This window comes from Homarus americanus, unplaced genomic scaffold (assembly GCF_018991925.1).
Source record: "Homarus americanus isolate GMGI-L3 unplaced genomic scaffold, GMGI_Hamer_2.0 scaffold25483, whole genome shotgun sequence".
NCBI classification, from domain to species: Eukaryota; Metazoa; Arthropoda; class Malacostraca; order Decapoda; family Nephropidae; genus Homarus; species Homarus americanus.
The window spans coordinates 4,433,014-4,445,533 of record NW_024726235.1 but is presented as its reverse complement, the minus strand read 5'-3'; the positions used below and the strand labels follow the sequence as shown (position 1 = coordinate 4,445,533).

General features: G+C 45.2%; 1 protein-coding gene across 5 annotated transcripts in view; it reads right to left on the bottom strand.

The window, feature by feature from the left end:
- Positions 1 to 559: 559 nt before the first annotated feature.
- Positions 560 to 12,520, bottom strand: part of LOC121865457 (transmembrane protein 229B-like) — a 37,882-nt gene continuing 25,921 nt past the window's right edge. For all 5 annotated transcript variants that reach the window (XM_042364900.1, XM_042364901.1, XM_042364903.1 and 2 more), the window contains exons 3-5: positions 3,814 to 4,831; positions 1,177 to 1,323; positions 560 to 874 (exon numbers count right to left, since the gene is read on the bottom strand). In XM_042364900.1, the coding sequence (XP_042220834.1) occupies positions 675 to 874; positions 1,177 to 1,323; positions 3,814 to 3,958 (492 nt within the window). In that variant the 5' untranslated portion in view covers positions 3,959 to 4,831 and the 3' untranslated portion in view covers positions 560 to 674. The remainder of the gene's footprint in view (positions 875 to 1,176; positions 1,324 to 3,813; positions 4,832 to 12,520) is intronic.

Sequence of the window (12,520 nt, the reverse complement as noted above, 5' to 3'; positions counted from 1 at the left end):
TACACGGTGGACAGCCATTACACACATACACACACACACACACACACACACACACACACACACACGACTAGGTTAGGTGATTGGTTATTGGTGATAAATAACCAGTAATGCTCACAAAGTCTCCTACAACCTGGAAGCTTTTTATAAATATCAAGTGATTAAAAGAGAATCTCCCGCCATTACAAAAACAAAAGACAGTCATTGTTTTAAGATTTAACTGTGAGACGTTGATAATTAATTTTCCGAAGAGAATGACGACCATCTACAACCAGAAGACAACGTCAACCCAACATCTATACCTTTATATGAACATCTGACTGTCAAGAGTACCTGATCCAAAGGGTTTTTAATTGTCGTCATAAAACAAGTGACAGTCACGAGGGTTACTGATGGTCGTCATAAAACAAGTGACAGTCACAAGGGTTACTGATGGTCGTCATAAAACAAGTGACAGTCACAAGGGTTTTTAATTGTCGTCATAAAACAAGTGACAGTCACGAGGGTTACTGATGGTCGTCATAAGTGACACAAGTGACAGTCACGAGGGTTACTGCGTCATAAAACAAGTGACAGTCACGAGGGTTACTGATGGTCGTCATAAAACAAGTGACAGTCACAAGGGTTACTGATGGTCGATATAAAACAAGTGACAGTCAGGTCTCTCATGTTCTTCCCTATCCCTTATGGTACAGCCGATTATGAGAGTCCTGGGAGTAGAGGGAGACGAAGAGAAGGTTATGCATAAGGATCTGCTCGGTGAGGACTGCAGCGAAGTACCAGGCGGGGAAGTACTCGAGAGTGATGAGTCCCAGTAGATTGTAGTTTCTGTCTGTGTAATCCCACGGACATGCGCCATACTGCCGCAACAACATACCTGTAATAGTTACATGTGTTTGGGTCTGTCGTTTAATAATAATGAAAAATAAAATACATATTGAACAACATAAGTAAAGTTAAATTAAGATTAATATTATCATACGTAAAAGTATATTAATGATTATAGTATTCTTAGCAACATTACATCAACAATTATACTCTTTTGTAAGATTATATCCAAATGAGAACTACCAAAACCAATAAAAATAATATCCTCTCCAAAGATCTTATATCAAAATAACTCGACATCACAATACAACTCATTTAGTCAAACAAACTGGAGGGGAACAAACGTCTTACCTGTAGAGAATTCCCACAGGTAAGTCCAAGCGACGTAACAAAGCCCCCGAAGAGGTAAAGGAACAGTGGCGTGGTAGCGACGATAGAACCTCTCCATCACTAGACTCCCCACACCGTAGATGAAGAGTGACCAAACACTCGTACAACCTGAATAATCAAATGAATAACTAAGATGAATGAATAACTAAGAGGTTAAGTAGACAAGTGAATAATTAACTGAATAGAGAGATAATTGAATGTATAAATTATTGAATATATATATATAAATAGATAAATAAACCGTGGAGTTGATAGATAACTGAATAATAAATAATAAGTGAATAAGAAAAATTTGCCCTTATTCTACATTCACACGAGTTATCGAAATGGAAAATCCAGGTGACATGCTGTAGGTGGACCCACAGGTGTGAGCAACACGTGCATGAAGACCACTAAGACACACACACACACACACACACACACGCACGCACACACACGCACGCACACACACACACACACAGCCTCACTTAGTTGTTTCTGTATATAACAATCACAGCCATAGCTTCCACAAAAAGACTGTGTGTGTGTGTGTGTGTGTGTGTCTGTGATTTAGTCACGTTGGCAGTTCCCGGAGTGTCAGGTCGAGATGACAAGACCATCGGCCAGGTGAATTATTGGCAAGTTAATAGTTCCTTTGCATTCTATCCAGGTAGATAATTATAGTGAGTCATTATAATTCTCCAGAACCTAATCTTACAAATATTCCATTAGCTTATCCGTTTTCAATTCAAACTAAAAAAAGTAACCTTTACTCTACCTTGTAACTTCCTACCTTGCTGTACCCTACAGGCTAACTACCTAGCTATAACTTTTACCTGCTACAACTACTACCTATAACTCCTACAGGCACCCTGCTTCTGCCCTACCTACTTTCCTACCTAGCTACAACTTTTCTACCTATAACTTTTCCCTACAACATAACTTTCCCTACTATAACTTTCCCTACCTAGCTATAACACCTAAGCTATAGCTCTTCCTACCAAGTATAACTTTCCTGTAACCACTACATAGCTGCTTTCCCTGAAGCTATAACTTCCCTGGCTCATAACTTTTACTGGCTGTAACCCTACAAGCCATAACCACAAGCTATCACCATGCACCAGCTGCTAACCATACCTGGCTATAACTAAGCTATAACTTTCACCCTGTGCCTTCCTGCTGTGCCTCATAGATCTAAACACAGCTCATGGATCCAAACATCTGGCCTCTTGGTTCAAACATCTAGCTCTTGGATCCAAACATCTGGCCTCTGGATCCAACATCACCTCGCTGAATCAAACATCTGGCCTCATGGATTCAACATCTGGCCTCATGGATCCAAACATCTGGCCTCTTGGATCCTCTGGCCTCTTGGATCCAAACATCTGGCCTCTTGGATCCAAACATCTGGCCTCTGATCCAAACATCGGCCTCATGGATCCAAACATCTGGCCTCATGGATCCAAACATCGCCTCCCGGATCCAACATCTGGCCTCATGGATCCAAACATCTGGCCTCTTGGATCCAAACATCTGGCCTCGTGGATCCAAACATCTGGCCTCATGGATTCAAACATCTGGCCTCATGGATCAAACATCTGGCCTCATGGATCAAACATCTGGCCTCATGGATCCAAACATCGGCCTCATGGATCCAAACAACCTCATGGATCCAAACATCGGCCTCATGGATCCAAACATCTGGCCTCATGGATCCAAACATCTGGCCTCATGGTCCAACATCTATGATACACCTCTGGCTCCTGATTCAGCCTCATGGATCCAAACATCTCCTCTGGATCCAACTCATGATCAAACATCGGCCTCTTGGATTAAACATCTATGGATCAAACCTCCTCTTGGATCCAAACATCTGCTCATGGATCCCATCTGGCCTCTGGATTCAAACATCTGCCTCATGGTCAAAACAGCCTCATGGATCCAAACATCTGGCCTCTTGGATCCAAACATCTGGCCTCATGGATTCAAACATCTGGCCTCATGGATTCAAACATCTGGCCTCATGGATTCAAACATGGCCTCTTGGATCCAAACATCCTCTTGGATTATGTCTTTTGGATCCAAACATCTGGCCTCTTGGATCCAAACATCTGTGAGAGCTTCCAATGACCTAGTAAACAGGTGATCTAATCGAGTATACCCGGCACCTTATGGGTTCTTTTAACAAGGCTACAATATGTGTGTGTTTAATTTCCCTATTATTTCCCTACATCCAATATACATACCAATTTTCCCAGATTTGGTCCCTAACACAGGATTCACGTACTATTTTTCCCTATATTTCTTCCCTAACACAAAAACCATCTACCAATGTTCATATAAAACTTCAGGTGACATTTAATGATGGAAGACATGCAAGAGACACTACAGTACACTGATAAACTAACAAACACCTACTGATAAATTACAAACGAATTAAATCAGTAACAGAAATGTAAACAAAATGAGTTGAAACAAGTTATGACAAATAAATTAATTAACTCATACAACTACTGACAAAAAAAGCAAGTGAATTCAAACAACTAAACAAACAATTTCAAACAAAAACAAGAGAAGGCAAAATGAGGTGGAGGTAGTGGAGGGTGTGTGAATACTTACCGACAAGCGCCCAGTCTCTGTTAACTATGAAGTCCCACACGGCTGTAAAAATCACCTCAATCATAAACCCGTGAAGGCCGTAGATGTAAAACCGGAGCCATAGACCTACTTCAGGCTCCGGTAGTACAGTAACACACAGGGTCATCTTGTTCCTCTTCCTCTCAGTGATAATATTGCTGTTATTGGATATTTACACGGTGGGTTTGGGGGACACGAGTCTTTCTCTCCTCTTGTTGGTCCTTCACGCTACACGTCCTCACTGCTGGAGTTAGACAAGACACTGCCAGGCCCTCACTGCTGGAGTTAGACAAGACACTGCCAGGCCCTCACTGCTGGAGTTAGACAAGACACTGCCAGGCCCTCGCTGCTGGAGTTAGACAAGACACTACCAGGCCCTGCTCTACTGTTTCCAATATCCATCCGTCTTCAGCTAACCCACCAAGCCAAGTCCTCTCTTCTCGACGTCTTAAGTTCTCGCTATTGTTGGTGTTGGATCATTTACGCTCCTCGCTGTTGGAGTCTCTCGTTCACGTTCAGTTGTTGTTGTCGTTCTGCCACTCACTCCTCTTCCAGGTATTCAGTGTTACTCACACTTCCTCACGTTCTACTTTCCACATTCTCATTGTTGGTGTTAGGGTGTGGTTTGTCTATCAGTGTTTTGGTAATTGATTTAAGTCTACCATAAACTTTTTTCTTTTCTTTTTTTTATCGCCGTGGATCTTATTCTGGTTCACCACGAGTGTTCCCAACGCCGTGACTCTCCTGTATCGGTCCTAGTACAAATTTTACCTCACCGCCGGGCTCTTATGATAGTTCCTCCTCCTACCGCTACTATTGATGCTGCTGCTGCTCCTGCTGCTGGCGGATGTCCAACTCTCAGCTTCTCCAAAAGATTCGCCTCCCACACGCCGCTTCTGCCGGGGCTCTCAGGATCCTGCCGTGTTCGAGCGACCCACCATGTATTGCTGCATCGTCTCTTGAACACACACACACACTCGCGCTCTCTCTCTCTCTCTCCCTAGAAAGAGAAGGAGAGATTTTAAAAGTCAAGACATGAATAAAACATCACACAAGGCAGTTCTTAGATGAAACCAGTTCCTGAAACCTGACGGGGATAAGGAGAGACAGAGCATGAAATCTGAGTTCTTGTCCGTGAAAACTATAATGATCTGTTGCACTAGATGACTGGTTAGGTTAGGTTCGGTTACGTTAGGGTGGATTAGGTATGGTTAGGTTAGGATGTGTTGGGTTAGGAAACTATAAAGTAGTAACCAACTTGAGATGAATCGGCATTTAGTCTAATATTGTCTTTGGGTGAATCTGAGAAAACACATCACGGATATATGTAGTTTACCGCCGGACTGTTGGCTGAGTTCCACGGTGCAGTGCCATAAAGGGATAAATCACACGGAAGACCTCCTCCTCCTCCTCCTCCTCACCCTCTCCTCTTCCTTCTCCTCCTCTTTTCTCGCCTCCTCTCCTGTGTCTTGAAAATCCGTTGGTAATCTGATTTCACGATTGTTATTTATACCAGCTTTACCACCACCATCTACCACTACCACCACTTACCATCTTCACCACCATCTACCACAACTCCTCTCACCACCTACCACCATCACTACCACCCCCCCATGACCACAACATCTCCTGACAACCATCTCTCACCTACTATATTAATGGTTGCCCCTCGTGTAACGATGATGGCCGGCCCAAGGGCCACCTTGGCGTGAATTTGTTTAAGGTGTAGAAGCTGTCGTCAACATAACAACCACACCTTAAGTTAACGAGCTGAGTGACCCAATGTCAAGGAATAGTCCGAGAAGACCGGACAACTCGCCAACTGCACTGGCTAACCATTACGCCGGAACACGATCCGTAAATCGATTAACATCCAGGTCCCCAATTACTGCTGGGTAGACAGAGGCAAATGGCGAAAAGAAACTTGCCCATAGTTCACCCTGCCCGGGATCGAACCCTGGTCCACACGCTTGCAAGGTGAACATCCTGACCATTACACCACAGGTCGCCTTCACCTACTACCACTACCAACAACAACAACGATCACTCTACTTACACCACTAACGTCAACAACAACCATCCTCCTTCCTTCACCACCACCACCAACAACAACAACAACCATCCCCCTACCTTCACCACCACCACCACCACCAACAACAACCCCATCCCCTACCTTCACCACCACCACCACCAACAACAACCCATCCCCTACCTTCACCACCACCACCACCAACAACCATCCCCCAACCACCACCACCCCAACCATCCCCTGCCTTCACCACCACCACCAACAACCATCCCCCTTCCTTCACCACCACCACCACTAACAACCATCCCCCTACCGTCACCACCACCACCACCACCAACCTTGACATTAAACTTTCAACCCAAAACTTGAGTCCCAGCACAAACAGCTTAGCAATTTATCCCTCCCTTTAAGCCTGTAGTCTGTAGCCTGCCCTTCCTCTAGAAGCCTGTAACCTGCCCTTCCTCTAGCAGCCTGTGACCTCTCCTACCTCTATCAGCCTGTAACCTGTCATTCCTCTATCAGCCTGTAACCTGTCATTCCTCTAGCAGCCTGTAACCTGTCATTCCTCTAGCAGCCTGTAACCTGTCCTTCCTCTAGCAGCCTGTGACCTCTCCTACCTCTAGCAGCCTGTAACCTGCCCTTCCTCTAGCAGCCTTGCCTGTAACCTGTCCTTCCTCTAGCAGCCTGTAACCAGCCCTTACTTTAACAGCCTGCAACGTCCTCTTACTCCTGTAGGCTGTGAGAAGGTCAAGGACTGGACTTGGAACACTGGAATAGCATCAATTATATCGGGAATATTCCAGGATGAGTGTGTATCTGTGTGTGCGTGTGTGCGCGTGTGTGTGTGCGTGTGTGTGTGTGCGTGTGCGTGTGTGTGTGTGTGTGTGTGTGTGCGTGCGTGTTCGCTGTCTTAGTTTTGGTAATTCATGTACTCTCTCTCTCTCTCTCTCTCTCTCTCTCCGCTCATAATCACAGGTAGAAACTGAGAAACACAGTGGCGGCTCAAAATAGATCTTCACATTATTAATTTAACACAGAATCAGGTTAGAGCATCAACGAACCTCCTTGAGCGTTCACCTGGCTTCACACACACACACACACACACACACACACACACACACACACACACACACACACACACACACACACACACACACACACACACACACACACACACACACACACACACACACACACACACAGACAAACAAGCCGTAAATCATAGTTGCTGCCGTTCGTGTTTCTGGTCACGCTAGGATGAAGTCTCCTATGTGGTTGACTGTATGACCGGATGATTGACTTAGTAACTGGTACGACTGTTAACTGGCTGAGTGACATTGCTACAAAGGATGGATGGAAGATACACAGTCAGCTCAACCAGTCAATCGCATAAAGAAACAGACAGTCAGACAGTCATAAACGATTACAATCTGCTGAGAGGTCAACCAGTCAATTTCATAAGATTCTCCCCCTCCCTTCACCACACCTTCCCTCACCTCACCCCTTGCCACCCTCTATCCACCTCACCCCTACCACACCAAGACACAGGTCACGTTCAGAGTCACATTATCAGGAAGTAAAGACTCTGACCTCTCGTGTTACCATTATCTTTGTTTTTATCGACGTGAGACATAACTGCTGACCCCCCCCAACCCCTAAAAAAAACAACAAAAACGTCTAATATCGTCATGTTGAAATTGTGGTCTGAGTAGAATGGGGTCGTGTTTGTGTTTTGTGTTTTGTGTTTTTGTTTTGTAATGTCTTTGTTGTTTTCTTGTTTTTATTGGGGTCTTTTTATTATGTGTTTTGTTGTTGTTGTTGTTTGAAATCAATAGTGAGTCAGAACACGATGGTCATCACGCGAGGTGAGGGTTGATGAAGGCGTCTGTCAGGTGGGTCTGTCAGGTGTGTCTGTCAGGTATGTCTGTTAGGTGTGTCTGTTAGGTGTGTCTGTCAGGTGTGTCTGTTAGGTGTGTCTGTTAGGTGTGTCTGTTAGATGTTTCTGTCAGGTGTGTCTGTTAGGTGTATCTGTCAGGTGTGTCTGTTAGGTGTATCTGTCAGGTGTGTGTCAAACATTGGAATCACTATACTGTATGGTGATCAAATATTCCCTTAGTGATAACAAGCAAAGTTTACACACACACACACACACACACACACACACACACACACACGATTAAATACATGTGTGTGTGTGTGTGTGTATAATTTACTCTTTCGTCTCTGGAGTTTACAGTTAACAGTTATCAGTTTACAGTTAACAGTTATCAGTTTACAGTTAACAGTACCACATGGGCGGGGGGAGAAATGCAACACTCCGGCTGGGAATTTCTCTTATCATTTATTTAAAGGAAACTGTTTGTAGTTTTTGATTGATGTGTTATACGAATTGATTGTCCTAGATGTCGTGTATGAGGTGTGTGTGTGTGTGTGTGTGTATTAGTAATGGTTCCCAGTTGTTAGTACGGGATTAATAGTGTTTCTCAGGTAAGTAACAGCGAGTACATCATTTAATAGTATTGCCCAGGTGACCATAACCGAGATTTAACCACACATATTATGACAAACTGGTTAGGGGGAGAAGATGGGGCTGGTGTGGGGTGATGGGGAGAAGATGGGATGAGGGGAGAAGATGGGGCTGGTGTGGTGATGGGGAGAAGATGGGGCTGGTGGGGAGAAGATGGGGCTGGTGTGGGGTGATGGGGAGAAGATGGGGCTGGTGGGGAGAAGATGGGGCTGGTGTGGGGTGATGGGGAGAAGATGGGACTGGTGGGGAGAAGATGGAACTGGTGTGGGGTGATGGGGAGAAGATGGGAATAGGCTGGAAGGATTTAATTAATTACACCTGTATTCACTAACAATAATCACGTCAGTTATTAATACAGTATAACAGTTTCCATGACTACTCGAATGCACACAGTGTCATTTGATTCAGATACATGTAAATTATCCACCATAAATATCACGAGATTAAAATTATTCACTATAAAAACCAATTTACATAACATATAAATATTCATGTTATTAAAATACGTATATATGAATGATATGTAAATAAATGGATATCTATTCAGAGTTAATCTTTGAAATTTGACAAAGCACGTATCCCCGTATGTAAACATTACCCAACATCCCCGCTATTATCGAGGAATTTTTACTAATATAAACATCTTGTGAGGTTTAGATACACAGCAGTTTATACCGTCAATATTTTCAGTTGGATCAGGCACCAATACCGCCAACAGACCTGGTTGGTATGCACTTTTAGCAGTTATTTCGGGATAAAAATGTCACGAATGTCAGGTAGCATTATGGGGTTTAAATATTCAGGTAAACTAAGCTAGGTGGTGGTAGGGGAAGGGGTGGGGGCTAATCTTCAACTAATCTATTATACCTAACAAAATCTCACTTATTCCTCGGCATAAAGGAACCCCACAACCGACCCCCACAACCATCCCCCACAACACACCCCCACAACCAACCGTGTGATCAGACGTAAACAAACCACTTACACACACACACACACACACACACACACACACAAGGGAACTTTACCTTGTGGTGTGAGAGTTTTTAACACACAGGTTTCCCTCTTGATATATGGTTCCTCTCCGCCAGTCAGCCAGTCAATTATCCAGTCAGTCAACCACCTAACCTTGTCTAGTCTAGCATAATTTAACCTAATCTAACTTAAACTACCCTCACCTAATTTAATTTAAACTTAGCTAACTTAACCTATGCTACCCTAACTTAATCTAACCTGACCCAACTCAACCTTGACATAACATAAGCCAAAAAAATAGACAAGGTTAAAATAAACAAAAAAATCAAATAAAATATGAGTTATATATCTCTTACAACATATAGCATCGTGTGAGTGAGTTTAGTGCTTGACACGGTACAGATGTTGGCTGGAAGCGAGCTAATTAATTTACAGGTAGAGTAGTGTATTACAAGACAGGTAATTAGTTTGGGTGTAGGTGTGTAATTTGTGTTAATAGTGGCACTCTCTCTCAGATAGTGTGCGTTAATAGTGGCACTCTCTCCCTAGTGTGTGTTAATAGTGGCACTCTCTCTCTCCCTAGTGTGTGTTAATAGTGGCACTCTCTCTCAGATAGTGTGCGTTAATAGTGGCACTCTCTCCCTAGTGTGTGTTAATAGTGGCACTCTCTCTCTCCCTAGTGTGTGTTAATAGTGGCACTCTCTCCCTAGTGTGTTAATAGTGGCACTCTCCCAAGTGCACTCTCTCTCCCTAGTGTGTGTTAATAGTGGCTCTCTCCCAGATAGTGTGTAATAGTACACCTCTCCCCTAGTGTGTTAATAGTGGCACTCTCCCCTAGTGTGTGTTAATGGCACTCTCCCCCTAGTGTGTTAATAGTGGCCTCTCTCCCTAATGTGTGTATGGTAGCACTCTCTCTCAGATAGTGTGTGTTATAGTGGCACTCTCCCCTATGTTATGGTACTCTCCCTAGTGTGTGTGTAGTGGCTCTCTCCAGATAGCCCCTGTGTGTTATAGTAGCACTCTCTCCCTAGTGTGTGTTAATAGTGGCACTCTCTCCCTAGTGTGTGTGTGGTCTCTCCTAGTGTGTGTTAAAATGGCACTCTCTCCCCTAGTGTTGTGGTGGCACCCTCCCCTAGTGTGTGTGATGTACTCTCTCCCTAGTGTATTGTTAGTGGTGGCACTCCCCTAGTGTGTGTGTTGCTAGCTCCCCTAGTGTGTGTGTGCTCTCTCCCCTAGTGTGTGTGTGGGCACTCTCCCCTAGTGTGTGTTAGTGGCACTCTCTCCAATAGTGTGTGTAAGAGTGGCACTCTCTCCTAGTGTGTGTGTGTGGCCTCTCCTAGTGTGTGTAATGGTGGCACTCTCTAGTGTGTGTTGTGTGGCACTCTCTACCTGTGTGTGTAGTGGCATCTAGTGTGTGGTATGGCACTCTCTCCCTAGTGTGTGTGGTGCACTCTCTCCCTGGTGTTAAAGTGGCTCTCTCCTCCTAGTGTGTGTTACTAGTGGCCTCTCTCCTAGTGTGTGGAATAGTGGCCTCCCTAGTGTGTTAATAGTGGCACTCTCTCCTAGTGTGTGTTATGGTAGCCTCTCTCCTATTGTGTGTATGGTGGCACCTCTCTCCTAGTGTGTGTGGTGGCACCTCTCCTAGTGTGTGTGTATGGCACTCTCCTAGTGTGTGCCCCCATGGTGGCACCTCTCCCTAGTGTGTGTTATGTGGCACCCTCTCTCCTAGTGTGTGTGTGGCACTCTCCCCTAGTGTGTGGGTACTCTACCCAAGGTGTGTTAAAGTGGCACTCTCCTCTCCAGATAGTGTGTGTTAATGGTACACTCTCTCTAGTGTGTATGGCTCTCCCCCTAGTGTTGTAGTGGCACTCTCTCCCTAGTGTGTGTAATAGTGGCCTCTCTCCCTAGTGTGTGTATGGTGGCCTCTCCTAGCGTGTGTATGGTAGCACTCTCTCCCCTAGTGTGTGTAGTGGCACTCTCTCTACACATTGTGTGTATATGGCACTCTACCCTAGTGGTATGTGGCTCTCCTAGTGTGTGTTAATGGTACTCTTACTAGTGTGTAGTAGTGGCACTCTCTCCAGATAGTGTGTGTCCAAGTACCTCTCCCCTAGTGTGAATAGTGGCCCTCTCCCTGGTGTGTGTTAATGGTGGCACTCTCTCTCTCCCTAGTGTGTGTGTGGCACTCTCTCCCAGTGTTGTAGTGCTCTCTAGTGTGTGTAACACCCTCTCCTAGTGTGTGTTATGTGGCACTCTCTCCTAGTGTGTGTTGTGGTGCTCTCTCCCTGGTGATTTATAGTGGCACTCCTAGTGTGTGTGGTGGCACTCTCTCTCTCCCTAGTGTGTATGTGGCACTCTCTCCCCTAGTGTGTATAGTGCTCTCTCCCATGTGTGTTTATGGTAGCTCTCTCTCCCAATTGTTGTTTATGTGGCACTCTCTCCAGATGGTGTGTGTTGTGGTGGCACCTCTCTCCCCTAGTGTGTTAATGTGGCACTCTCCCTAGTGTTGTTGTGTGGCACTCTCTCCCCTAGTGTGTGTTATAGTGGCACTCTCCCCTAATTGTGTGAGAGTGGCATCTCCTAGTGTGTGTGTAGTGGCACTCTCTCCCTATGTGTTATAGTGGCACTCTCCCTAGTATGTGTGTAGTGGCACTCTCTCTCAGATAGTGTGTGTTAATAGTGGCCTCTCTCCCCTAGTGTGTATGGCACTCTCCTTGTGTGTGTTGTGGTGGCACTCTCTCTCCAGATAGTGTGTGTTAGTAGTGGCACTCTCTCCTGAGTGTGTAAGTGGCACTCTCTCCCTAGTGTGTGTTGTGGTGGCACTCTCTCCCCTAGTGTGTGTGTGGCACTCTCTCCTAGTGTGTGTGTGGTGGCACTCTCTCCCTAGTGTGTGGTGGCACTCTCCCCTAGTGTGTGTTGTTGGCACTCTCTCTCCTAGTGTGTGTTGTGGCACTCTCTCCCTAGTGTGTGTGTAGTGGCACTCTCTCCCTAGTGTGTGTGTGGTGGCACTCTCTCTGAGTGTGTGTTGTAGTGGCACTCTCTCTCAATAGTGTGTGTGTGTGCACTCTCTCTCTCCCTAGTGTGTGTATAGTGGCATCTCTCTCTCCCTAGTGTGTGTTGTAGTGGCACTCTCTCCCCTAGTGTGTGTGTGTGGTGTG